Source organism: Melitaea cinxia, chromosome 30, assembly GCF_905220565.1.
Source record: "Melitaea cinxia chromosome 30, ilMelCinx1.1, whole genome shotgun sequence".
Taxonomy (NCBI): domain Eukaryota; kingdom Metazoa; phylum Arthropoda; class Insecta; order Lepidoptera; family Nymphalidae; genus Melitaea; species Melitaea cinxia.
The window spans coordinates 1,625,674-1,651,962 of NC_059423.1; the positions used below are offsets into that span (position 1 = coordinate 1,625,674).

The 26,289-nt window shown below is 33.9% G+C and overlaps 2 protein-coding genes across 2 annotated transcripts; both read right to left on the bottom strand.

The window, feature by feature from the left end:
* Positions 1-1,693: 1,693 nt before the first annotated feature.
* LOC123668071 (merozoite surface protein 1-like) lies at positions 1,694-8,802 on the bottom strand. The gene is made up of 7 exons (XM_045601865.1): positions 8,502-8,802; positions 6,402-7,805; positions 6,065-6,154; positions 4,694-4,753; positions 3,548-3,613; positions 2,576-2,687; positions 1,694-1,814 (listed from the first exon to the last, which is right to left on the bottom strand). Exons 1-7 carry the CDS (start codon positions 8,800-8,802, stop codon positions 1,778-1,780), a joined length of 2,070 nt encoding a protein of 689 aa, XP_045457821.1. The 3' UTR covers positions 1,694-1,777.
* An 8,026-nt stretch (positions 8,803-16,828) lies between these two features.
* LOC123668072 (carcinine transporter-like) lies at positions 16,829-25,632 on the bottom strand. The gene is made up of 12 exons (XM_045601866.1): positions 25,548-25,632; positions 24,749-24,968; positions 24,147-24,330; positions 23,342-23,471; positions 22,796-22,924; positions 21,786-21,978; positions 21,370-21,475; positions 20,688-20,935; positions 20,125-20,204; positions 19,211-19,386; positions 17,807-17,979; positions 16,829-16,949 (listed from the first exon to the last, which is right to left on the bottom strand). The coding sequence occupies exons 1-12, from the start codon at positions 25,630-25,632 to the stop codon at positions 16,919-16,921; spliced, it is 1,755 nt and encodes a 584-aa protein (XP_045457822.1). The 3' UTR covers positions 16,829-16,918.
* Positions 25,633-26,289: the final 657 nt, after the last annotated feature.

The window sequence follows — 26,289 nt, forward strand, 5'->3', positions numbered from 1 at the left end:
GATTCTAGGTCCTTTTCTTTTTTTAATATAACAATTTTTTTAATTTAAATTATTTGCACTTTATGTTAAAGATATTTGTGTCATTTGTTGATGATACATAGCTTATTTTTAAAGTTGATAGAAAAAAAAAATGTAAATTATTATGACGTGAACGTTCTTTATCACGAATTCAAGATTGTTTTAAAACAAACGACTTGCTTTTGAACGCCAAGAAAACCAAGTGCGTTGTGTTTGCATTGCCCAAAGTTCAGTTGTTGTTAGTGATAGTATACTGTTTTCTCAAGGATAAATTTGAATTTTGAAACTTCAGTGGACTTCCAATTTGTCATCCTTGAGTGGTAGAGTCAGCTCTGCAGCATTCGCAGTTAGAAAAGTTCGATTACTGACCTGCTAACTGCTGCTTTGCTACTGCGCGTTTATTTAAGCTATTATTTTATTTTAGCTATTTCCATAGTTTCATGACTTACTGTCTGTTACTGTGGGGTAATGCTACAGATATTGATACTGTATTAACTTTGCAAAAAAGGGCTATTCGTGGCATTTTTGATTTTAAATCTCGATTCTCCCTGCAGGATGCTTATCATAACGTATATTATTAAAATTGTAACTCGAAGTTTTAGACTGCGCAAAGTAAACGTCTTCTTTCTTGGTATTCTGGTACTTTATGGTATTCGCATGTATAATACAATTCCTAACGGTTTTGCAATTCTCTCAACATAAATTTAATGTTTGTATTAAATAGATATTAAACTAAATTTTATTGCTGATTTTCAAGAAGTTCCCTCGATTTCTCTGGGATCCCATTATCAGATCCTGGTTTCCTTATCATGGTACTAAACTAAGAATATCTTCTTTCCAACAAAAAAGAATTATCAAAATCGGTACACCCAGTAAAAAGTTATTACGGATTTTCAAGAATTTCCATCAATTTCTCTGAGATCCCATCATCAGATCCTGGTTTTCTTATCATGGTACCAAACTCGAGATATTTCCTTTCCAACAAAAAAATAATTATCGAAATCGGCCCATAAACGACGGAGTTATCCCCTAACATACATAAAAAAAAAATATACGGTCGAATTGAGTAACTTCCTCCTTTTTATGAAGTCGGTTAGTAAAATAAGAATATAAAACAACGCGGTAACAATATATGAACATAAAATACTATGAAGGCTAGCTAATCACACTTGTGTTTAACAATATCGTATGAAAAGATTTTAGGAGCGCAACTGTTAAATTTTAAGCTGATTCTTCTCAGCAGAATATACATTCCGAATTGTCGTAAATTTCTCACATAAGATTCAGCTGAGGTCCCTACATCCACAGCAGGAAATATCCTACAAAAAATCTGGATCAACCCGATTGGGGAAGTGCCTTGGCCTTACAGAAGATCACCGTTGAATAATAGTGTATTTAAGAAGTATTTGTAAGTAAGAGCTGGGGAGAGTTGGAGGTGCGGTCGGCAACGCGCTTTCAATGCTTCTGGTGTTGCAGGCGTCTATAAGCTACGATAATCGCTTAACATCAGGTGAGCCGTACGGTTGATACAGGCCAGATTTTTAAATTTTTATACATTTTTTATTAAAATTATCGAAATCTTCCACCCAGTGAAAGCTTCTGTACGTAAAATCAAAAATCAGTCAAATTGAGATCCACCTCCTTTTTTTGAAGTCGTGTAATAAAAGAAAAAATGTTTAATATAAGCATACCATTTATTATACAGATTAAAAAAAAATATTGTTCAATATAATATAAACTGTAATGGGTTATTTCCAAATCAACCAAATTTCATTTTAAGTATCCTTTCGTTTATTCTGAAACAAAAGACATTATTTAAAATAATTTACTGATATATAACAATAATATTTCTGGTAATAGGTGCAATGAAATAGCAGATATCATGTCTTTTTGTCCGGGCATAAAAATCTCAAAAATCAAATTTAGATAGGTTAAAATCAGTACACAAGGTAATCATATAGAGGGTTTTCGTGTTGTATTGGTACTGTCCTGTACTTAAACTCCTGCTTTTGGGCTGTGATTGCTTTTCCTGAGAATTGTGACCATGGAATGATAAGTTGACTATAAAAAAAAAATCGCTTCAGCCTGTAATATCCCACTACTGGGCATAGGCTTCTTTCCCCATGTAGGAGAAGAATCAGAGCTTAATCTATTCCCTACTATGAGTAACTATCGCTATCAGCTGTACATGAAAACAACCAAGACCGACGGCTTAACGTGCTCTCAGAGGCACGGTGGAGAGACCCACAAGGACTGCACAAACACCATGACCACGGCAAACACCTGTATGGCCAATACAAATTTTGTCATGCGCGGGGATCGAACACGCAACCGCCAGCGCAACAGGCACAATCCATGGCTGTGACCGTTGCGCCAATGCGGTGACAATTAAATAAAATTATCCCTTGTTTATGTTGTAATTTTTTTTAACAAACGTTTAAAAATTAATACAAAACTTAAGTACTGTGACGAAACGAAAAGACCGATGGATATATATATATATATATTATATATTATATATTTTAAATATTATGTTATAGACAAGTTTGTTTCATACTTTCTAACACTAGCTCTTCTTTGTGATTGAAGGTCAAGTGCAATTGGATCCACTTGAACCCTCGAGTCACTATCCAGTCCTGGCATTATGTCTGAGAAGCCATCACTATCTGCTCTTACTGAAATAAATAAATAAAATAAATTAAAGTGTAATTCCTAACGGTCTTATAAATCTAGCATTCTGTGTAATGTTAAAAAATGAGACGTACATCCACATGGTAACCAAATCGTATCTCTAGTAAATTTACAAGTAAATAATAATAATAAATAAACAACTCATACTTGTTACGTACGTAACCGTACTGTCTATCATACGGTACCGGTACGGTACGGTACTAATTTCACTCCCAGTAATGTAGAGCAAGCGTTTTACATCTAAAGCAATAAACAAGGAAAGCCGATGCAGTCTATGTCGCAACGTCCGCCGAACTACGAGCCGTACGTGCAGCGATTTCGTCGTATTTGAAATTTAATTAATTAATAATTTTTTTCCGTATAAAATTTGTCATCCCGAATTTTCGCATTAAATAGGCTTCACATATTTTAATTGTAATTTCATTTAAAGTAATTAAAGTATTTTTTGAGTAAATCTGGCTTTCTTTTCGATACATTTGGTACAGTAAACGTAATTCACGCAATGGTCCTAACTAGGATAATACCTGTGGGGGTCCGAAAAACAGACGCAATACACAAACACAAGACCCAGATCAAGGCAAACATCTGTATGGTCAACCCAAATGTGGGGATCGTACTTACAAACGCCAGCGCTACAGCCATTTTTGTGATCTTTACGCTAACGCGTCGCCAAAATGTTAAAATTTTGATCAAAGATTTGGTGCCACTGTTGACTTGAAACCCGTCCATTCCAAGAACAGACTTCTTTAACGAAACATATTAAATATTGATACATTGCTCTGATCTGATGTGATCTGTTTAATATCTAAATATTGATATATAAAAGTAATACCAATACGTCCAAGGTCGCTGGAATGCAAGCTGCCATCGTAATACACGGTGCCTTCGGGATCTGGCTGCAGTTCTAATTAAACAGATATGAATAAAGCAAATTGTTTATCATTATTAATTTATTTTGTGGCTTTGAAATACACAGGCCTAAGACGGGCAGTAGCGTCTTCGGTGCGACAAAACCAGCGGTCACCAACCGCCATGCCCAACGCCTGCCCAGCGTAGTGACTATGGGCAACACATCTGAGTTAACGCCATTTTTGACGCAAACTTGTGTAGGCCTATGTTCAGCAGTGGACTGCGATAGGCTGAAGTGATTTAATTATTTTCAGGCTAATTCAAATTCAAGGAATTTCGTCTAAAAATAAGGAAACGGATGAAGAGATTCAGCAGAAATTATCTACATATACTTGATTTCATTAACTTTTACTTGATACTTGTATGTAAACCATAAGTTTTTAGAAAAAATCTTTATGATTTACAATACCACATCCAGTTGTGACTATTTCTGTTAACTTTGTGTACAGATATTTTAATACCCTCCATATTGTTTGTTTATTGTCTTACCGATAACCTATAAACTTCCCAATTCCCATTATTTACAATAATTTACTAATATGTAACAATAATATTTCTGGTAATAGGTGCAACGTATTAGAAATAGCAGATATCATGTCTTTTTGTCTAGGCAAAAATCTCAAAAATCAAATTGATTATTAAAAAAAAAATCGCTTCAGCCTGTAATATCCCACTACTGGGTATAGGCCTCTTTTGACTTGCAGGAGAAGGATCAGAGCTTAATTCATCACGCTGCTCCACTGCGGGTTGGCGGATATATTCCCTACTATGAGTAACGATCGCTATCAGGTGAACATGATAACAACCGGGACCGACGGCTGAACGTGCTCTCCGAGGCACGGTAGACACGGGAGACCTTCAAGCACAGACGTCCAAACCGGGAAGAAATATTTGTATAAACATTAATATCGACTCAGATGTTTACTTTAAGTGTAATATTTACTCTTAGTGTATATAATTTATCATGTAAGTGAATATTATTTTTTTTTGAAATAAATCATCTTTAACCTTATCTTAGAATTGGTAGTAGCAAGAATTTTTTAATGTATTAGTTACAAAATTTTATTTCTCTTACCGTATTCTTTTAGCTTATTCTCCAGTTCATCATTATCTAAAACAGACATTTTTTCAATAATTTTAAGTTAGGTCGGAATTCCGATATATCTTTATTAAAATGAACTAGCCATCATGTCACTAGAAGATCATGAAAAGCTTTATTCTCATACTAAGATGAGTGTTCTGTAAATTCTTAGACTAGTTTAACTGAGGTAGGGCACAGCAGGAATTTCTTGCTCAAAATATGGAGCAGCCCGACTGGGGTAGTAAGTACCTCGACCTTACAGAAGATCACAGAAAAATAATACTGTTTTCAAGCAGTATTGTGTTCCTGTTGGTGAGTAAGGTGACCAGAGCTCCTGGGGGGATTGGGGATTGGGTCGGCAACGCGCTTGCGATGCATCTGGTGTTGCAGGTGTCTATAAGCTACGGTAAACGCTTACCATCAGGTGAGCCGTACGCTTGTTTGCCGACCTAGTGACATAAAAAAAAGTTGATGTGTAGATGTTTAACTACTAACAACACAAGGACGTACTTAAGCATTTAGATTTTTCTAAAATAATGTGGTTTTAGGGTGACATACATTTTTTCGGGTATTCATTACGCAAAAATTTTATTTCAAATTCGACAATATAAAATCAGGCCTAAATGTTGTCTGATATGAAACTTTATAAAATAATTGCATTTTCAAATTAACTACCCAAATACATAAAACGTCCATAAAAAATGAAGACATCCTGGAAGATTTAATTTAAGGCAAATTTCGTCCTTGTTTAATTTTAATTAGATCTATAATAGCATGTATGTATGTCTTATATATAGAGTATATGAAATGCAACACTGGCTAAAAATAATAAATTACTATATTATACTAGCTTACCATGGCTTCACTCGCATTTTTTTTAAATAAAATCTATCCTATGTTACTTCTAATGCCTCCAAGAATATGTGTTTCATGATGATCGGTTAAGTAGGTTTTGCGTGAAAGCGTAATTTACATTCACATTTATAATATTACATAGGGATTAGGGATAACGAATTTATATATTATACTACCTGGAAAGAATATGTTCTGGATTGGTTCTGTCGTTACAGAGCTCAAAGAAATTTTCGCTTCTGTTGTAGGTGTTGCTGTAAAAATGATAAAACTATTACAGCTTGCTTGAACATTAAAATGTACTGACTGAAGTAAGTTAATAAATATACTTTTTTAATATCAAGATTACCAACATTCCCAGACAAAAATAATAGGAAGAAAAAAGGCGGACTAATCGCAAAAAAGTGATCACTTTCTGGCAAACTTAGGGTATTATAGTAAATGGTATCTTATTGGTATAGGTGTACAGTTTTTAAATATATACAATGAAAACATAAATAAAGGAACATTCACCTGTTCTTGAAGTTGTTAAAGTACCGTTTTGTGAACTATTTTGTTTTTCCGTCAGATTTAAAGGTGGCGTGATTGACGCCATTTTCAAGCCTGAAAAAAAAAAGAAAATTGGTAAACAAAACGTTTTAATGCTAAATTTTTTTAAGGCTTATCAAAAAAAAGCTAGATAAGAAAAAAATATAGACAGCACCTTGCACTCAGTATTAGGACGAGAATACTGTGTTGAGGGTCCGAAACAGACACAACTTACTAACAAAAATGTCCAGTCAGACTTTGCTATGGTATCTACATACTATTACGCGTAACTTTGTAGTGTAAAAAAAGATAAATCAAGTACCTATTACTTGTAGTCTTCTCAGCGTCTTCTCGACGCACCAATTAATAGATTGTAAACTATTATCTTGACCTATTTCTTTGCAAAAACTTAAAGCCATAGCCATAAATGGATCGCCTTTTTCGGTTCTTGAAATTATTTTATTTATTGGTACCGCGTTTCCGGTTTCCACAATATTTTCTTTAATATTTGTTTTTGGTATCGATGTTGTGATTTTAACGTTCTTGTGTACGTTTTTCTTAGTTCGTTTGATCCATCTTCTTTGCCTCATTTTGTTTTCTATATTAATACCTTTTTTAAGTTTATTGACAGGTAAGAGTATTGTAGAATTCAATTTTATTTGATTTCTTTTAATTTTCTTAGTATTTTTGGGGGTTTCCTCATTCAAAAAAGCGGAAAGTATCTTGCTTTTCATAATTGCATCCAAAAATGTATTGTTAAAGTAATACTTTAATATCAGATCGTCAATTGTATGTTCATCTTTTTCTTTCATTAATATTTGATCCTGATTTTTAATACCGCTCGTTGTAGGTATTGCGAATAGATTAATTTTTACTGATTCTGTTGTAGGCACTGTTGTTGCATCATTTGCTGGTTCAATTTTTTCCTTAACTAAACCAACTTTTGTTTTAGTTATACTTGCATCTAATTTGTTAGGAGAATTTTTAGTATCAATATAAATTTGTTTAGCTTTTTTTAAGATGCGGGCGAAATTGTTCTGTCGATGCGATATCTCGCTTTGGGTTTTGGCTATAATGTTCTGTTTTAAATTTATCTTTTCATTTTGCGCTAACATTAGATTCTGTATATTGTAGAACTGTTTTTGTTGCGCTAAGAATTTCTTCTGTTGATTTTCGAATTCAATTAAATTTTTCGTCATTTCCTTTTCTTTGACCAGAAAGTTGTGTTCCTTGTCTTTTAATATTGCGAGGACTTGTTTCAACTCTTGATCGACTTTCATTATTTGAGAATATTTTGAATCGAAATCTTCAAATTTATTTGTTAATTCTTCGACATTTTTGACAAAATTATCACTAAGATTATTCAATTTTTTGTGGATTCTCTTAATATCATTATGTTGTTTCATTATTTTCTTGAAAGTTTTAGTCAGTATAGACAGTACCTTGATAATACCTCGCTCTGTTATAGGTTTATTCTTTATATTTTCTTGCGATTTTGGTATTACCTTATAAGCATTGGTGTTTGATATTGGAGCGGAATTCTGCCACGCTATATCCTCTTTATCGAAAACGCTTCTAAATAAATCCTTTTTGCTTACATCTGTGTTATTAATTTCTCTATATTCAGAATCTTTTATCAATTCGTATTTGTAATTATGTTTGCGTCTGGGTATAACTACAGTATTATTGATATCCCTTTTTATATAAGATGGTGTAGTGGATATGTCTATTATTGATTTTGAAGCATCATTATCAGGACTTATAAAATTGTTTTCATATATTTCAGTTAGATTAGTTTGTAGCGGATTTGTTATTTTGCTAATATTTCTAATATCTTTATTAATTTCTTTATCTTTATTATTGATATATTTTTTGTCATCATTAATAAGAGCAGCGACTGCGTGTGGATATTCAATTAGAAAAGATCCAGGCTTGAGGGTTGATAAGAATTTCGATTTAACTAATGATTCCTCTCGTTCATCAGTATTTATACATTGAGATTTGTTTTTACATTTATTAACGTTTTCTCCTGTGCTCTGTTTTGGTTTGGCTGTTGAAATAAAATATCGTATAAAAAACACTATATTTAAAAATATATACATAAAATCAACTTCGAAATGACGTAGTAATTAATAACAATGATGTTATTAATCACACCTGTACAATTAAAATATTTTTTTACACGAAATTATTTACCACTTTGTTTCGTAAAAACATTTACAGATTGTTAATCGTAAATTTCAAAGTAAACACAAAAAAATGCATATAGCTTGAGAATATAACAATATAGTATATTTTATGTGGATTATATAGATTTTGGGATAAAAAAGAACATATATATGTTTAGGATGGAAAAAAATGATATGGACAGCAGTTTTATTTGAGAAGCCTTTAAAATTCGCAGATAAACAGTAATACTCACGATTCAGCGACCTTTTGTTCCTTTCAACGTAGCTAGTAAGAAACGGTGAATTTTGAACATTATTATCTCCAAACGCATCGAAATTATTCTGTAGCACACTATCGACATCTAGCGAATTCGCGCGAAAGATAAAATCCCTAGGATTTTTTATATCTGCCCTATTTCTAACCCAAAGCCCTTTGTTGACAACATTATTTCTATCTAACATAGATTTTATATAATGTGTGTCAACGAGTAAATAAGAATTTGTCAAGAAATTCGATAAATTTAATAGTATCGATATTATTACTTTTTTGTACATCACTCTTGCTTCATGAAACGATCGCAGTGAAAATGTTGCGTTTGGAATTTTGCTTGTATATCTACTGTAATCTGAGGTTTTATTTTATTTGTAAATATGTAGCGTTGGGCTTTTTTATCGACAAACTGGCAATATCCGTGCGAATAATTAGCACTAAATAAGAAAAAAAAGTGCTGTGTGGCTACGGCACTAAAGAATTTAGCCACCCCCTCTCTTCCCGTAGGTGTCGTAAGAGGCGACTAAGGGATAACAACGTTCCACAACTATCTTGGAACTTAAGAAGCCGACCGATGGCGGGATAACCAACCAATTGCTGGCTTTGAAATAGACAGGTCTTCGGTGCGACAAAGCCATTACTGCGGTCACCAACCCGCCTGCCCAGCGTGGTGACTATGGGCATAGCACATGAGTTCGCGTTATTTTTGGCGTAAACTTGTGGAGGCCTATGTCCAGCAGTGGACTGTATAGGCTGTAATAATGAAGAAAAAAAATTATCGACTGTAAATCACGTTGACGCTGTTTGAAAGCCGTCATATATATAATTTCAATAATTAATTAATTTACAAAAACAAAAGCAATAATATTTTTTTTTGTGCATACCGGTAGAGCAATCAATTATTTATAAAATGATGTATAATTAATGTGGAGTAATTGTGACGTTTTTTACTAAAAAGAAGTGCAAACATTTTACCTTTAGCGTACTATTATATATCGAAAAATGTTGCTTTTATAAACTTATCAATGGAAAAAATCCCATAAAAACGCGGATAAGTGCAGACCGAATTCACATAGCTCTCATAGCATATCATAGCTCGGAGCTCGGCTCGGATATGAGAATTTTGTCTGCATTTGGTTTTTATGAGGTTTATGAGATTTTTTAGAAGGGGTCTGTTGGTATATTTGAAAGTAGCAGTGCCCCGCGGTTTTGCACGCGTTAATTTAAGAAAAAAATGCATATGTATAGCTGTACTCGGTAATTGGTATATCCAACATAGAAAATTATTTTATATTTCGAACCTGTAGTTTCTGAGATTTGGGAGTTTAAGTAAACAAATGAAATTTTCAGCTGAATTAGCAACGACAAATGACATTTTAAGGACTTCAATTTTGTAAGAAGCTTAATACATAAAAAGTGTATGTAGGTGACACATCTTATGACATAGTATGACACATATTTTTGTGTATTAATTGACGAGTTGTATTAGTAAATTTGAATCAATATTATAAAGCTGAAGAGACTATTTCGTTTTACAATCTAACCAAATGAACTGAACTAAAATTACTTGTAAATGTATCTGTATATGTTTGTCTTCCGAGACATGCAGTTTTTCTAAATACATCTTTATATATATATATATATATATATATATATATATATATATATATATATATATATATATATATATATATATATAAATATAAAGATGTATAGCGTATTAAAGTATAAGCATGTATATTAAACAATATTTTAATTTATCGATATTATCGATAATCGCTCGTCACTAGCGATGTTTGTAATTCGTTTGTTTTGTATCGTTCCGTCGTATAGTCGAAATTTTTATCCTATTTGCAATCAATAAAAATTTTCTTCTTACTTTGTTTTCATTATTTGACTAGTATTACTTACCCGACTATAAAAAAAGTCAGACTCAACCAGATCATGTATGGACCGGATCAGGATAGAATGAGGCATGCCAGATCCGGCAAGCTCTATCAGGACCACGTCTGGTTCAGACAAGGATAGCCTGATGTAAAATATAATTAAGTATGGTAAGGCATACTGGATTAATATAATCAAGTATGGTAAGGCATAACTGCATCAAGACCAGGTCTGGTCCAGATCAGGATAGCCTGAAAGAAATTACGCTAACCGAGCCTGAATCGCGCTATCGATGTTTTTAAGCGCACTTAGTAAATATACAGTTATCAGAACAGTTTAGCAGGGGGTCAATTTCTACACAGTGGAGCAGTCGTAAGTAGTAGAAAGTAGGTAATTAGTAGTAAATTTATACATACATACATACAATCACGCCTCTTTCCCGTAGGGGTAGGCAGAGACCACTTCTTTCCACTTGCTACGATCCTTACATACTTGTTTCGCTTCATCCACTTTCATTATTCCCTTCATACATGCTCGTCGGTTTAGGGTACTCTTGACCTGGCCTTTTTTCAAGACGTCCCCGATTTGGTCTTGAAATGTCCGCCTAGGTCTACCCCTTCCAACACTTCCACTCACACTCGCCTTATACACTTTTTTCGTCAGTCGTTCTTCATTCATTCTCTCGACATGACCAAACCATCTCAGCATACCTTTCTCAATTTTTGTCACTACATCTTCTTTCAGACCACACCGTTTCTTTATCTCACTATTTCTCATCCTGTCACTCAGTTTAACTCCTATCATACTTCTTAACGCTCTCATCTCAACTGCATTTATTCTGCTTTCATGTCTCTTCTGCCATACCCAACTTTCACTTCCGTACATGAGTGTCGGAAGCAACACCCCCTCATGCACAGCCAAACGAGTCTTTTTAGACACCTTCCGACTGCTCATAAAGGAGTTCAAAGCTCCGTTCACCATGTTTCCTGCATTCACTCTTCTTTCAATATCACTCTCACACTTTCCATCTCTTGTAAACTTCGAACCCAGATACACAAACTCATTCACCTGTTCAATTTGTTCATTTCCAATCACGATATTACAATCTGTCACTACCTCATCTCTTTCAAACACCATCACTTTCGTCTTCTTTACATTCATCTTCATTCCCTTTCTAACAAAAGCTCCACTCATAGCAGTTACCATCTCCTGCAACTCCTCGGCCGAGGACGCAAGTAGTACTTGGTCATCAGCATAGAGAAGACATTTGACGATTGAGTAAATTTATAGAAGTTATAAATAAAATTTAATTCATAATAATAATTAATTAATAATATAAAGAGATACTCTTTTATCTCTAAATATTTAAATTTAGTATTTTGAATTGTCATTGCAGATGACATAAAAAAATAATAAAAGTATAAAAATATGGTGTTTGATGAAAACGGAAAATAATAATAAAATATAATTAATACAGAAGAATTATAAATAATAAACATAAATTGTCGTTTCTCTTATTTTCAGGTGAGAGTGTCTATAGATTTAAGTGATTTTTCTTACAATGTAAATTAAAATTTAACGAAATAAAAACTCTTATTTTCAGAGCAACGCAATTTGTTTATTTATAAAGAAATACCTTATATATATTAATATAAAATACTAAAACACATGCAGTTCAAATAATAAAAGAAAAACAAATTAAACATTTCAATATAAAAAGGGAAAATTAATTACAATAAAAACCTAAAATACTGTAAAGCAATATACAATTTAAACAATTTAAACACGTAGTTCACTATACAGCTTATTTTTAACTGTAGGTATACTATCACAGAAGATATCTATTACGTCTCTCTTTACATTTGCGAAAAACTGCATTCTGTGCAATGGACTATGTCTACCAAGATTAGTTTTTACTCTGGGCAAACTAAATATCTTACGGTTATGTAAGCGGCAACCCTTACGAGGAACAAGCAATTTAAGGCGTTCAATCAATTCAGGTGCATCAATTAACCCCTTCAGAAGTTTAGACAGGAAAACGATATCCGCGATCCGCCTACGGTCCTTTAGCGTTACCATTTTATAGTAAGAAAGACGAGCTTCATATGTAAACAATTCTTTATACTTGAAATCTCCGTAAGCTAGATGTAAAAGGGATCGCTTTTGGATTCTTTCAATTCTATCGGAATGAACTTGATAACTCGGGATCCACACAACACTACAATATTCAAGAAGGCTACGGACAATACAGTTAAAAACTATTATCGATAAAGCGGAGTTATTGAACATTTTCATATGTCTGTAAACTAGCCACGACAACTTAGAAGCTTTGGTCGTTACGTTCTCAATATGTTTGCGAAAACTTAAAGTTGAATCTATAACAACGCCAAGATCCCTGATACAGTCAACTTCACTAAGGTCTATATTGTTTATTTTGTACACGCAGTTAAACCGGTTTCTCTTCCTTGTGAATTTTATATGGTAACATTTATCAATGTTTAAGGACATGCCATTTCTGATGCACCAGGAATTAACGGCATCTATGTCACTCTGTAGTGCACGTATATCATGCTGGCAGTCAATAGCTCTGTAAATCTTTAAATCGTCAGCAAACAGTTTCATTTTAGAATGTAAACAATGTGTTAAGTCGTTAATAAAAATTAAAAAGAGAGTGGGATCAAGATGGGAACCCTGTGGGACACCGGATGCTACCTGTATTTTGTAAGACTTAAAGCCATTTACAGCAACGAGTTGTGACCGATTCTCTAAATAGGACTCGAACCAACGAAGTAAAGAACCGTGAATTCCCATGTACTCAATTTTCAACATGAGAAGTTTATGGTTGACCAAGTCAAACGCTTTGCGGAAATCAGTATAGATTGCATGTACCTCACCAGCTGAATCCACTATTTCTACGATATCGGAAATATAGCTAACTAAGTTAGAAGTCGTAGATTTGCGAGGGCGAAAACCATGTTGGTTGTTGTCTAAGAATGGAGCAATGTGAGAGTAAATTCGCTTTTGAACTATACTTTCCAAAACCTTACCACTAACTGACAAAATGGATATTGGACGATAATTTGTAATATCCTTAGAGTTCCCTGATTTGTAGACCGGTGTAACATAAGCAGCTTTCCACCTGGCGGGGAAAATACCTGAGTTCAGCAATGGTTATATATAAGGGTAAGTGGCCTAGCTAATTGACGAGCGCATTTTTTAATAAATAATGGAGCAAGGAGATCTGGCCCAGCTCCTTTGCATGGATCCAAATTACAAAGATGCTCAAAAACTTCTCCCTCTGACAACCGACAAGCACTTAATGGCATATTAGAAATATTGTGCACAGGGGAGGGGTGGGATAATCTTCCAATTGACAATTACTAGGGCAAATATAGATCGATTCAAAATATTTAGCGAAGGCATTGCATATACTTATACCTCCCATGGCTACGAAATCTTTGAGAAACATTTCATTTGGAATAAAATTATCGCTATTTTTGCGTTGATGCTTAAAGAAGGTCCAAAAATAGGAAGGGTCACTACGAACACATTCAGAGACACGCTTTTTAAAATTTGTATAGCAATCTTTTATCATTACTGCGCATCGTTCACGCAGTATCTCATAAGAGTATTTATCCATTGAATTATTATATTTCTTGCTTTTACAGTGATATTTTGCCTTCTCCCGGAGTGCCCTCAATAATGGAACCGAAAACCATATGGGATAGTGGCTATCTCGGGGCTTACGCATAGGTGTATATTTATAAATAATAGGAATTATTGTCTGATAGAAAATATCTACTTTTTCGTCCACTGAGGATGCATTATTAAACGCGGATAACCAGTCTATGTCATCTAATTCATTGGATACACCGTCAAAATCACACAAGAAAAAATTCAGAAATAGTGCATGGGAATATCTAATATAATTATCACAATGAGTTTTTAAATTAATATTAACATTTAAAGGCGGATGATGGCGATCTATTGATACCAAAGCATGATCTGTTTTGCTCACTTTTATCCATTTAGAACTATTCGCTAGTACTAAATCTAAAATACGATTATTTACATTTTTAATGGAATTATATTGTTTTAAATTATTAAAAGCCATGTTTTCGAAAAATATACTATCTACATTATTACAAAATTGTTTGGGTAATAAGTCACTATCATTATTATTGTTAGGTTCCCATAAAATATTAGATAAATTAAAGTCGCCAACGATGAGAAATGGTGAACGAGGCGGCATTCTATTATTGCAGATATCTGTGACATTTTTAAGAAAGCATTCCAGGTAATCCTCCCTAACAGGTGTTGGAACGTAGGCAACGCAAACAGATATATAAGTATTATGACTGGTTTTAATTGACAACCACAAGTCTTCACAAGCCGATTCCCATTCATATTTTCTTATTGATTCGATTTTTTTTATTAACAGCGATTGCCACACCACCACCTTCTTTTTTGTGGAAAGAAAGAGGACATGACGACCGATCACGCCTATACAAAATATAGCGACCATCCAAAATTTCGTTGTCAAAAACCGTGCTGTTTAACCAAGTTTCGGTCAAAACTATAATGTCATAGTCATGACAGAGAACCGCGGAATAGATATCCTCTGTTTTGGTCCTTAGACCTCGTACATTTTGATAAAATATATTTAGTGTGAATTTATAACAAAAAAATATATATGAAAATGCAAATAGAAATGAGCATCAGTTTATTTTAATTTTTTTAAGAAATCAGTATTTTTAATCCACTGAGCTGCAGACTCATTATTTTTTCGAACGAAAACGCGACCGTTTCTTATCCACACAAATTCATACTTCTTCTCTTTTGCAGCCAGTCTGGTGGCAGCATGGAGCCTTTTATTCTTTAGAGACAAGTGTTCCACAACATAAAGTTATGTATTTATTATAGTCGAAAAACACATTTTTTCACACACAATTGACTTTTTTATAATTTTGATTAATTAAGAAATTAGAATCTCTTCATAGGTCATAAACACTAAAGTTTTATTCACTAATTAGAGATGGCTTATTCAATGGTATTTATTTAAATATTTAATTTCTATACGCACATTACTTCTGAACGACTGGACCGAACGGATAATTATTTTTATGTTCGTTTTTGTCAAGACAAATTTTATATAATATCAAATAAAAAGTCGATATATTTCCGAAAAAAAGGGACGAAATTTGCTGGGACAGCCAGATAATATATGATGATATTTAGCAAGATGGGAGACCAAATATTTTTGCTCAATACAATTCGAAATTTAAAAAAAAAAATTCATCATTACAGCCTATACAGTCCACTGCTGGACATAGGCCTCCACAAGTTTACGCCAAAAATAACGTGATCTCATGTGTTTTGCCCATAGTCACCACGCTGGGCAGGCGGGTTGGTGACCGCAGTAATGGCTTTGTCGCACCGAAGACCTGTCTATTTCAAAGCCAGCAATTGGATGGTTATCCCGCCATCGGTCGGCTTCTTAAGTTCCAAGGTGGTTGTGGAATCCCTTGTTATCCCTTAGTCGCCTCTTACGACACCCACGGGAAGAGAGGGGGTGGCTAAATTCTTTGGTGCCGTAGCCACACAGCACAAAAAAAATATTATTTCTGTCTAATACTAATACATTGTGGTTGAGTCTTCCCAGTTAGTAATTGTAGACACTCGTCTGAGGAATAACTTGTTTGGCGTTACCTTGATTAAAGAATGTATAAAGAAGTTCGTACTGCTTCTTTTTGTGTTTGCTATTTTTATGAATTGTGATTTTTTATTTTCCTTTTTATTAATGAACTTTGTGTAATTTTACGCGAATTTGGAAATAACAGCTGCATTGCAGCTATTGTTGCAGGCTTCAAAAAGCTACCTTCATTGAGGTTGTTTGTGGCCAGTAAAAAATTCATTATCATCATCAAACATCTATCCCACAGCTGGGCATAGACATCTTTCCCTATGTAAGAGAAGGATCAAAGTTTAATTCACTATCCAGCTCTATATATATATATATATATATATACTAGTGACGATCGCTATCAGGTGTACATGATAACAAGGGACCGATAGTTTAACGTGCTCTTCGAGGCACGGTAAGGAGACCCACAAGGCTAGACATCTAAACTAGAAAGAAATATTTGTATAAATACAAATATATCCCTAGAGGCAAACTACCGGTGTTTAGGCGCGTACGCACACGCATACGCACATATATATAGCACACGAACCACAACACTGGAGCGGTTGTTAAAATGGGCCATTAAAAATAATAAAATACCATAAAATAAAATAAAAAATATTAAAAATAAAAAGAAGAAGAATATAATAAGTAGTATTTATTTATATTTATTTTTTATGGAAACATTATTTTTATACTATTGTTACTGTATCATATTTTAGTACAAAATTACGGAGAACAGATATGGAAATTCTTTTTATAATTTAATATGCATTACAAAAAAAAAAAAACTTAAGGAATTAAACAATAATATGGTTAAACAGAGTTTTGTTTCACGCTTCGCCGTTGGTGTCACTGGCTTTTCTGTAAAAGAAATTATTCATATAATTACTGTTTCTCCATACGAGTTTACAGAGCTTTGCTCCAAACACAAGTAAGTCAACAAAAAAAAAGTAAAAACACAGGTATGACAAAGGACGAAAATAATGATAAATATATAATAGAATTAGAAATATAGAATCTTATCAAAATACAATAATTAAAACTTACAATGTCGATAAAAATACATTACTCTCAGTGGATTAATATTATAAGAATTAAATATCAATAATTTGGTAAAAAAATTCGTATGTAGAAATCAAAATATAGGTAAAACAATGTCAAAATATAATATCTAGTCAAAAATTTCATACTTCTAATTAGCGAAATAATTTGATTTAGTTTGCCAGGAAACAAAATTATTAAGTATACCAATTCTTTGATTTTCTTTAAATTCATATTTAATTCTAATTTATATTTGAATGTTAAAAATACATTTTATGTGTCAGGCTTAAATTTGTAATTAAAAATTTCCCTTAGCCTTATTTTAGACAACTTACACAATGATTATATTAGGAGGTATCTTGGAGATGTTTAAGTGCCAGTTAGATGTCAAACAATTCATTAATAGCTATAATCTATAGCCAAAGCCAAAAAAATCCACATTTTAATTGAATATACCCTAAGTGGTAAATCAAACAAACACACAGCACTGAAACTAAAAATCATGACCAAGATATTATTATATTACTATAAAAAAATAAAAAATTAATATGCCACTAGTAAGTTAGAGAAATAAGAACAAATCACTGGACTAATTTTGATTACTGGCAATTTATAAAAATGAAAAGAGTGAATATGCTCCTGACAAGTAACAGTCTAACAGAAAAAAAAGAACTTACCGCTTGCAAAAGGGAAAGTCCCAGAAACGTTGATCAAGTCCATACTGTTCTCCGTCCTGTATTGTCTGTGGCATGTCCTTCCCCATCGATTCTGGCAAGAAGAGGCATAGACAACCTCCGAATATACCGATGGCGCCCAATATTAGTAGGGGGATGATTGAGGATATTGTTGCCTATAAGAAAAATATTTCAATAAGTAAAAATACAAAAAAATAAAAGCTTTTTTAATATTTTTGTCTCAAATATACATATGTATAAGCCATGTGAAAGTACGAGTAGAATTCTATAATACGAAGAATTAAAAAAAAATATCGTACGATATTTTTAAATTAGACTTAATAGGTGATAATTCAGGTTGACGTTTAAAAAAATTAAATTTATGATCAGTAGTGACTTTTATACTTCGAAAATTGTGTTACAATCACAATTAAATGTCAAAATTTTGTTTTATTAGGCATTTGGTTTATAATACAAAAACATTTTTGACGACGAACAAACTTGAAACAAACAGACATTTGTATCAGCCCTATAGGTGTTTATCGTGGTCTGGGCGTTGTGTTTGTGTATTGTGTGTTTTCCAGACCCCCGACACAGGAGAAAATCCTACTGGGGGATCCGTTGAGAGTGAAGTGTTTTTTTATATATTTTATTTCTGAACGAATGTAATGTATTATCATATAATTAATATCAAGTGACAAAACACATAAATTATATTTTAACACAACATAAACACAGTAAAATAGGAATGGAACGCGTGAAAATTTTATCATTTGCATTATGTGGTATAAAATCTTATAGCACATTTCGTTTTTAAAATAAAATGAAATTTGTAATTAAATACAATTATTGTTATTTTTAAAACATGGAATAAATAAAACATGTTAATGGCTAGGTAAAATATGTGTGTGTCAACTCCGACGCACGACTGGAGTTTACTCCTTCAGATCGACTGTCTAAATAGATAAAAAAGGCTTATCAGACCAAGAAAAAGAATAATACCATATCAAATGGTAAATAAACGAATTAAATAACGCCATCTATCGGAACCCAATAGGATAGATGGCGCACAAAAAACGTAACGAGGTCATTCGTTCAGTAAATTTTACTCCTTATATTTTTTTCATACCGGGGTATGAAAGACCCCGGTATGAAAATTGACTCTATAAGAGTAAACTCCAAAAATTAATTATTAAAGATGATTTGAGTAAGCTGTTGATATAAAATTGAAATCAACACAGTTTAGCTAAATACATTAATGTAATAAATCTAAAGATATTATTTACTTACTAGCAATCGGATTAAATATAAAATTATGAACGTGTGAGTTTGAATTGAATGTATGCGCTTATGCCTGGTTTTCATACCCTGTTTTATATAAATCTGAATGTCATACTAAAATCTTACCAAATACACGATATACGGGACGAGTATAGTAGCCACGTAGCCCATGATATGTATCAGCGCCAGACCTTGAGCTCTCACCACGGTGGGGAGCAGTTCAGCGGCGTACTGCATCCCGATGTTGTAGGATATGTTCACGGAGAAACGACCGATGATGGCCAGCGAGGCAGAGGGGAGGCCTTGGGGAGAATAAAAGATGTGTTACACAAAGGTAGTTGTGTTCTGTTGCCAGTTTGATTGATTTAGTCTGTAATATTCCACTGGGTGTAGGTCTCTTCCTCTATGTAGGAGAAGGTCCGGAGCCTAATCCTAGGGGAAGTGGGGTCGAAAACGCGCTTGCGATGCTTCTGGTTGCAGATGTCTATAAGTTACGGTAATTGCTTACCGTCAGGTAAGTCGTATGCTTGTTTGCCGATTTATTTACATTAAAAAAATCCAGCACATTGGTCATTTGTAGGTAGATAATATTTCTACTAATACTAACGATCACTTATCAGGTGTCTATGATAACAATCAGGATCGACAGCTTCACGTGCTTTTCGAGGCACTATTGGTAGACCCACACGGAAAGACACCCAGGCCGAAAATGAATATTGAACAAAATTGTAACTCTAAAATCCCGACTGCGCAAAGTAAATGTCTCCTTTCTGGGTTATGATATTCGCATGTATAATAAAATCCCACAAACAATTTTGCAATTGTGTCAGCATAAATTTAATTGCTACTGGTTATTCAAATTTATTTATATGGACAATTTTCGATCTCGTATACTTTGAAAATTTCTGGCAAATAGAGGTTTACTGTCAACAGCAACGGACTTGTGTATTGATTAAGTGGAACATCTTGTCATAAACTGTTATACATATCGCATAAAACTGCCATCTAAATAATTGGATTTATTCTTATAAGTAACTTACCAAGCGGCACAGCAGTTGCAAGAAAGCTGAACAGTCCACTTAGGACTAGTGATGCAAAGGCGAGCCAACGTCTTCCAAGGCTGAGAAGAAAGTTTTTTACAGTCAGAAAATAGCCAATATCTAAATCTCTTATTAACGTGATTATTTTAATCGCAAATTTAGTAGTGGCAGTTTGTCCAGCTTAATATTTACGAATTTACAATATTTAGACGTTTGTTTTCAATCTTGCTCTTCACTGGACACTATAGTTCTCTTACTAAATTTAGAAAAAGAGCTTACTCGATAAAACGCATTTTTTTATTTCTGGTTACCTGATGTGAGATAAAATCATTGACAGTAACCATCAGTGGAATCATAGACACAAATGTGTTTCGATGGATGTAGAGGAATTGGAGGGAGTTATAGGAGAAAGAGAGTGCGTTAGCTATTGATTATATAAGATTTGGTGATTTTACATTTGAATGATTACAAAGGCATATTTCCAATCAACAATAGCAACCTTAATTTATGCATATATAACCAAAAATATCCCAAAAATATGGTTAAAAATATCCATAACTTACATATCCAAAATCAAAATCAGCAAGACATCAGCAGGAAATTCAGTAGCCGTTGCCACTGTGAACGTTAAGAAGATATCTAGACCCAGGGAGCCGACATTCCTCACGTGCCCATCGAAGACCATGGCTATGCACATCCAAAATACCACCAGGAGAAGGCTATGACAACGCAATCGTGGGGTCTTGAAGAGATCGATGACGGAGTAGTTCTTTATTTCTTGTTCGGCTTTCGCTATTTCTCTTGCGGTTTCCTGGCGAAGTTGGTTTTGTGTGTTTATTATTAGGAACATTGTCCTATGAACGTTTTAATGAGTTGATTTTAAATTAAGAGTTGTTCTCTTTAACACGAAGATCTAAATAAAACCGTACTGTTTACTAAATGAAACCAATTCAAAATGTTTTCATAGCATTTAGAGTTTTCTTTGCAATTATTATGAGTATCATCGCATATTTAATGAACTTGATACCATTGTGCCGAGAAAAAAGTTACACCATAAAAAAAACCTGTACTTTGCAAGTTTATTGTTTTGCATTTTTGAAATGGGCCAATGTGGTTGTGAAAAAGAAAGATATGTATATGCGAATACATCTTTAAGGAAATAATGTCCTTATTTAAGAAGTATACAAGTGGTTAAACAAAAAAAAAGTCAAAAAGTTATTGAAGTTATATTTTTGTCAGACTTACTTTGAATTCCTGAACAATCTCATCCGGAATCTTCTTTCTATTAAATCGTTCAAATTTTTTTAAGATCGTCAAAGCTTCATCAATGCGGCCTTGAGATATCAGCCATCTGAAAAATTAAAAAAAAAATACATTTTTGATTTTTTTACTTGTACCACTAAAGTTGTATACGTTTCTATATTAGGGTTTCACAGATCAGATTATTTATAATCTCTATATAATTTGTATTTAAGGAATGATAGGCTATATAATATCATGTTATTACCTAGAAGCTAGAGCATAAGTATTAATATTAAGTCAGTAGGTAGTTAAGATATTATATTTACATATATATGTTAGGCACTATGAAACAGAAAATACTGATGACTTATAAAATTACTGATTGAAAAACAGTAATTCCGTAAAAAAATCACATTTACCTTGCACTTTCTGGGACCAAACACGGCGTGAATATTGACAACACCAGGGGAACACTCGTGATCAGTGTATAGATCCTCCAATCTGCAACCCCCAGGGCGATCCAGGGAAGAAGACAAGCGGAGAATGTAAAGTACACCGCAATGGACATATTCGCCACGAACGTACGCCATTTCGGACCGACGTATTCTACGACTTAAAGAGATTTTATAATTTACATTATGTGCTCTATATTTGTGGCTATGTCAGTGAAAGTACTATAATGAGCTTACAAGGAACCTCTGTTTCAAGTTCATACGATTTCTTCTTTTTCAAGGAAGGTGTTTCTTAGATAGGTTAATTTTTAATACTTTGCATCAAATTCTATGATTTTTTTCACAGACCGAAGACGGGCAGCAGCGTCTTTCTAGTCACCAACTATGGGCAACACACAATTAGTTCATATTATTTTTGGTGCGAACTTGTGGAGGCCTATGTCCAGCAGTGGACTGCAATAGGCGGAAATGATGTTGATGATGTTGTATGATTTTAAGCATATTTTTCTTGTAATTATCAGTGGGAACTTAATTTATATAATTATGTCTTATTCGTATGTTGTTTGTGAATGTTCTATAAAATTGTATTTCTCAATTAGAAAAACAGCTGTAGAAATTAAGGGTAGCTTCTTTTTGTGTAAGAGGTAAGCTGGCGAATGCGTGACGAGAGCGTTATGAAAAGTGTAATCGGGCGAGGCGAACAGAACAAGAGAAGGAGAGGCGCGAGCACATATTTTCTTTCTCTCTTTCTCTCATAGCCATTTACGTTTTATGTATCTAAGGCGTAGTGCAAGCCTATTGTGCAGAAATTTTACTTCAGTCGTGTGGTCTAAAGCATAGCCTTTGTTATTTTGTAACATTTTTCACAGAAGTTTTTGAACAGAAAAATTTAATATTTTTTTTAATACTGTTTCTTTATTTGTGTTGAACCTGAGAATTTAAATCGGGTTGACAATTCAACACTGTAATTAGCTTACCAACAATGTACATGATGATAAAGCAGTTGTCATAGGCAAGTCCCGCAAAGAAACGGCATAAGCAGAACGACCAAAAGCTATTGCTGAACGCTGTACCAAGTCCAGCAACGAAACCGGCCATGTTTGTCCCTGTAAGTTAACAGTAAATACTTAGCGCACAGCTGATATTTAAAAACTCCTCTGATAACGTAAAAAAAATCAGACACTAAATAATTTGGATTATCTCTAATTAGTGAGATTTGGAAATATTTGATAGTTACCATTTGGTAATAAAAAATGTCGTCTGCTCCAATAAATTTATTAGTAAATACAATATGAAAACCGGACACTTGTGGTTACTTTAATTTCTAGTATATCTAAAATTCCTAAGTCTATTATGGGCATAATATTAAAGTGCAGCAATTTTTAAATTATTTTTTGATTTGCTAATTATTGTCAGTTATTTCAAAATTTATATATTAAATGTTCGTTAAGGGTGTATAATTTTGGCGAAATAAATGTTATTACTTCATTTCATTTGTGATTGATTGACTGCGAATGACTTACCAACAATAGCTGGTATTCTTCCAAATTTATCAGCAATCCAACCGAAAATCAGTCCTCCCAAAATAGATCCACAGAAGAAAACCGCTTGTGTTGTAGCCGGATATTCATCTTTATCGCACACCCATCCAAGCTGTGAGTGGAAATGGAATTTTTTTACAGTAAACTAGCTTCGAAAGCAATTAAACGCTACTAACTTATACTGATATATTACTTTCTTATTTATTTTTAGATGAAGAGCCAAAGTGCACTTGCTTTGGTGTAGGTAAATATGGTGTGAAACATTTAAGAAGAAAAAAAACTTAGATATATTTAAAGGCATAAACGTTAAACGCTGATTTTCTCCTTTGTCCAACAGTGCGAAATTTATAAATTTGTATAATAGGAGAAGAAGTCTTTGCCGAAAAGTGTGACCAACCTATTACATTACAGTACAGACTATTGGTGTTTCATCATTATCATCATTACAGCCTATACAGTCCACTGCTGGACATAGGCCTCCACAAGTTTACGCCAAAAGTAACGTGAACTCATGTGTTTTGCCCATAGTCACCACGCTGGACAGGCGGGTTGGTGACCGCAGTACTGGCTTTGTCGCACCGAAGACGCTGCTGCCCGTCTTCGGCCTGTGTATTTCAAAGCCAGCAGTTGGATGGTCATCCCGCCACCGGTCGGCTTTTTAAGTTCCAAGGTGGTAGCGGAACTGTGTTATTCCTTAGTCGCCTCTTACGACGCCCACAGAAAGAGAGGGGGTGGCTATATTCTTTAGTACCGTAGCCACACAGTAGACCTGTTTGGTGGTGTTTACCTGTGTAGCAATAGTTTCATAAGGTACGTCAGTGAAGTTAAACTCCCATTTTCCTTGACATTTCTTCGTAGGCCATGTTGTGTTCGGTGTGATGTCTCCACTCGCGAGAACTCTCGTCCAGTCTACATCATACACTACACACTTTTCATATTGATTTTCCTTCAGAGGGATTGAAAGGTGACGGCTGTAATTGAAATGTATATTTAGAAATGAGCCTTTAAAGTTTCGAACTTCAAGTTCGTAATGAACTTGGTTTGCTTTGACTTAAAACGTTTTTGTAGGGGAAGGTTATGGAGCATCATGTTGCAATTGCCTGTGACCATTAGGTATGCTGGTGTGACCGTTTATCTATCACTTAAGCGTGATGTAGGTGGTTGTTGTTTTACTATTTTGCCCATAAAAATATTTTTTCCAATATTGTTATCTGCGGTTACCAGGTTTTGATTAAGGTTTGCATAACTATATCTTGCGTTATAACTTATGCTACATACCATCGCGCTACGACGCATACAAGAAAAATATCAACCAATAAAGTGACATTTTTGTAAATCAGAACTATTTGATAAAATATGGTATAAAAATAATTTGCATAATATCCTTACCGTTCTTCAACACTCAAATGCTCTAACTCTTGAACGAAACACCAGTGTTCAGCTGGCACAACTGTCATGAAGATTTGGGAGAAGTAAACAAACGCAAAGAAGAAAGCATAGGGTATCATGAGAAAGAACAACATGCGTTGGTACCAGCCGAAGTCACCGATATATGGGAACAGGTCATCCAAATCTTTGAGCTGCCTCGTCTTCGGTTTGACGCCATTACCTGTAAGAAGGTATAAAACTGAAAATAAACCATCTTATTTTTGGGTAACACAAAAGCCGTTTAAAACAAAAAAAGCTCTCAATTTTTTTAAGAATAAAATTGAAAAATTGCTTTCAGAACTTCTCGATTTCTTGATTGACTCGAACTTCTTGATTGTCCATAACAACAGATAGTCTTTGTTTCCAGTAAGTTAAACTTAAAATATCTTGCCTGAAATATAATGCTCAAAATTTGGAGGCCATTACGGAGTACCCCAACCTTACAGAAGACCACAGACAAGTATGAGCAGTATCAATTCATATCATCAAGTTGTGTTGCTATGGTTAGTAATTAAGTTTTGGATGTGTGTGAAGAGATGTGCTGTGAAGCAGTATTGTGTTCTGGTGGTAGGTGATGTAGCCAGAGCTCCTGGGCAGGATCAGGGTTCGGGATGACAAAGCACTTCCAATCCCCTTGATTTGCGGGAATTTTTCTGTTTTTATTTCTAAAAGGCACGGTGACCGCTTACTATTAGACGGAGCGCATGCCTGTTTGCTACTGTACCATACATACATAACATATTTGTATAATAAATCTTACTTTTTGTATTTTCCAATTCCAAGTTAACGTCGACAAGATCCCGGGGTTCAGCCGCGATCTTGCCGATCTTCTCATGTGATTCCATTCTCGAAGAGCGTTTTGTCCTTCAAAGACACTTTTCCTGACGTCGTTCTGGTTACGAAACACGTAACTTTTGGATGCTTTGAACTAAAAAAATGAAGAAAAATTAGATTATAGTAATACTATATTTAAATCATCGCTACAATGAAAAGTTAAAAACTAAGTTTATTACGCATAAAGAATATTATTTTTCACCATAAAAATCTGATTCCATGATTTTTCTCAGAAAAATTTACGTTCCGAATCGGTGATAGCTTCGAAAATGCTGGACATAGGCCTCCACAAGTTCGCGCCAAAATGGCATGAACTCATGTGTTGTGCCCATAGTCATCACGCTGGGCAGGCGGGTTGGGACCGAATGGAAAATTAATTTGTTAAAGTCTAATCCAGCTATAATTTAGGACGATACAAATGTGCTTATGAGAAAAAAAATACATGTGTATTATTCATTGATAAAATACATTACAACAACTATAATATTATATGTATAATACAATGAAAATCTACATTTTGATCACCGTATACAATTTTCAAAAATATGCTTAGTGTTTTCTTCCAAAAAATCAATTTTGAGAATATTTATACATCAATAACAACAAAAATTTCAAAAGTAATTGTCGGTGTAATTTTCTATTACACCGACGACCGTGACGACGCAATT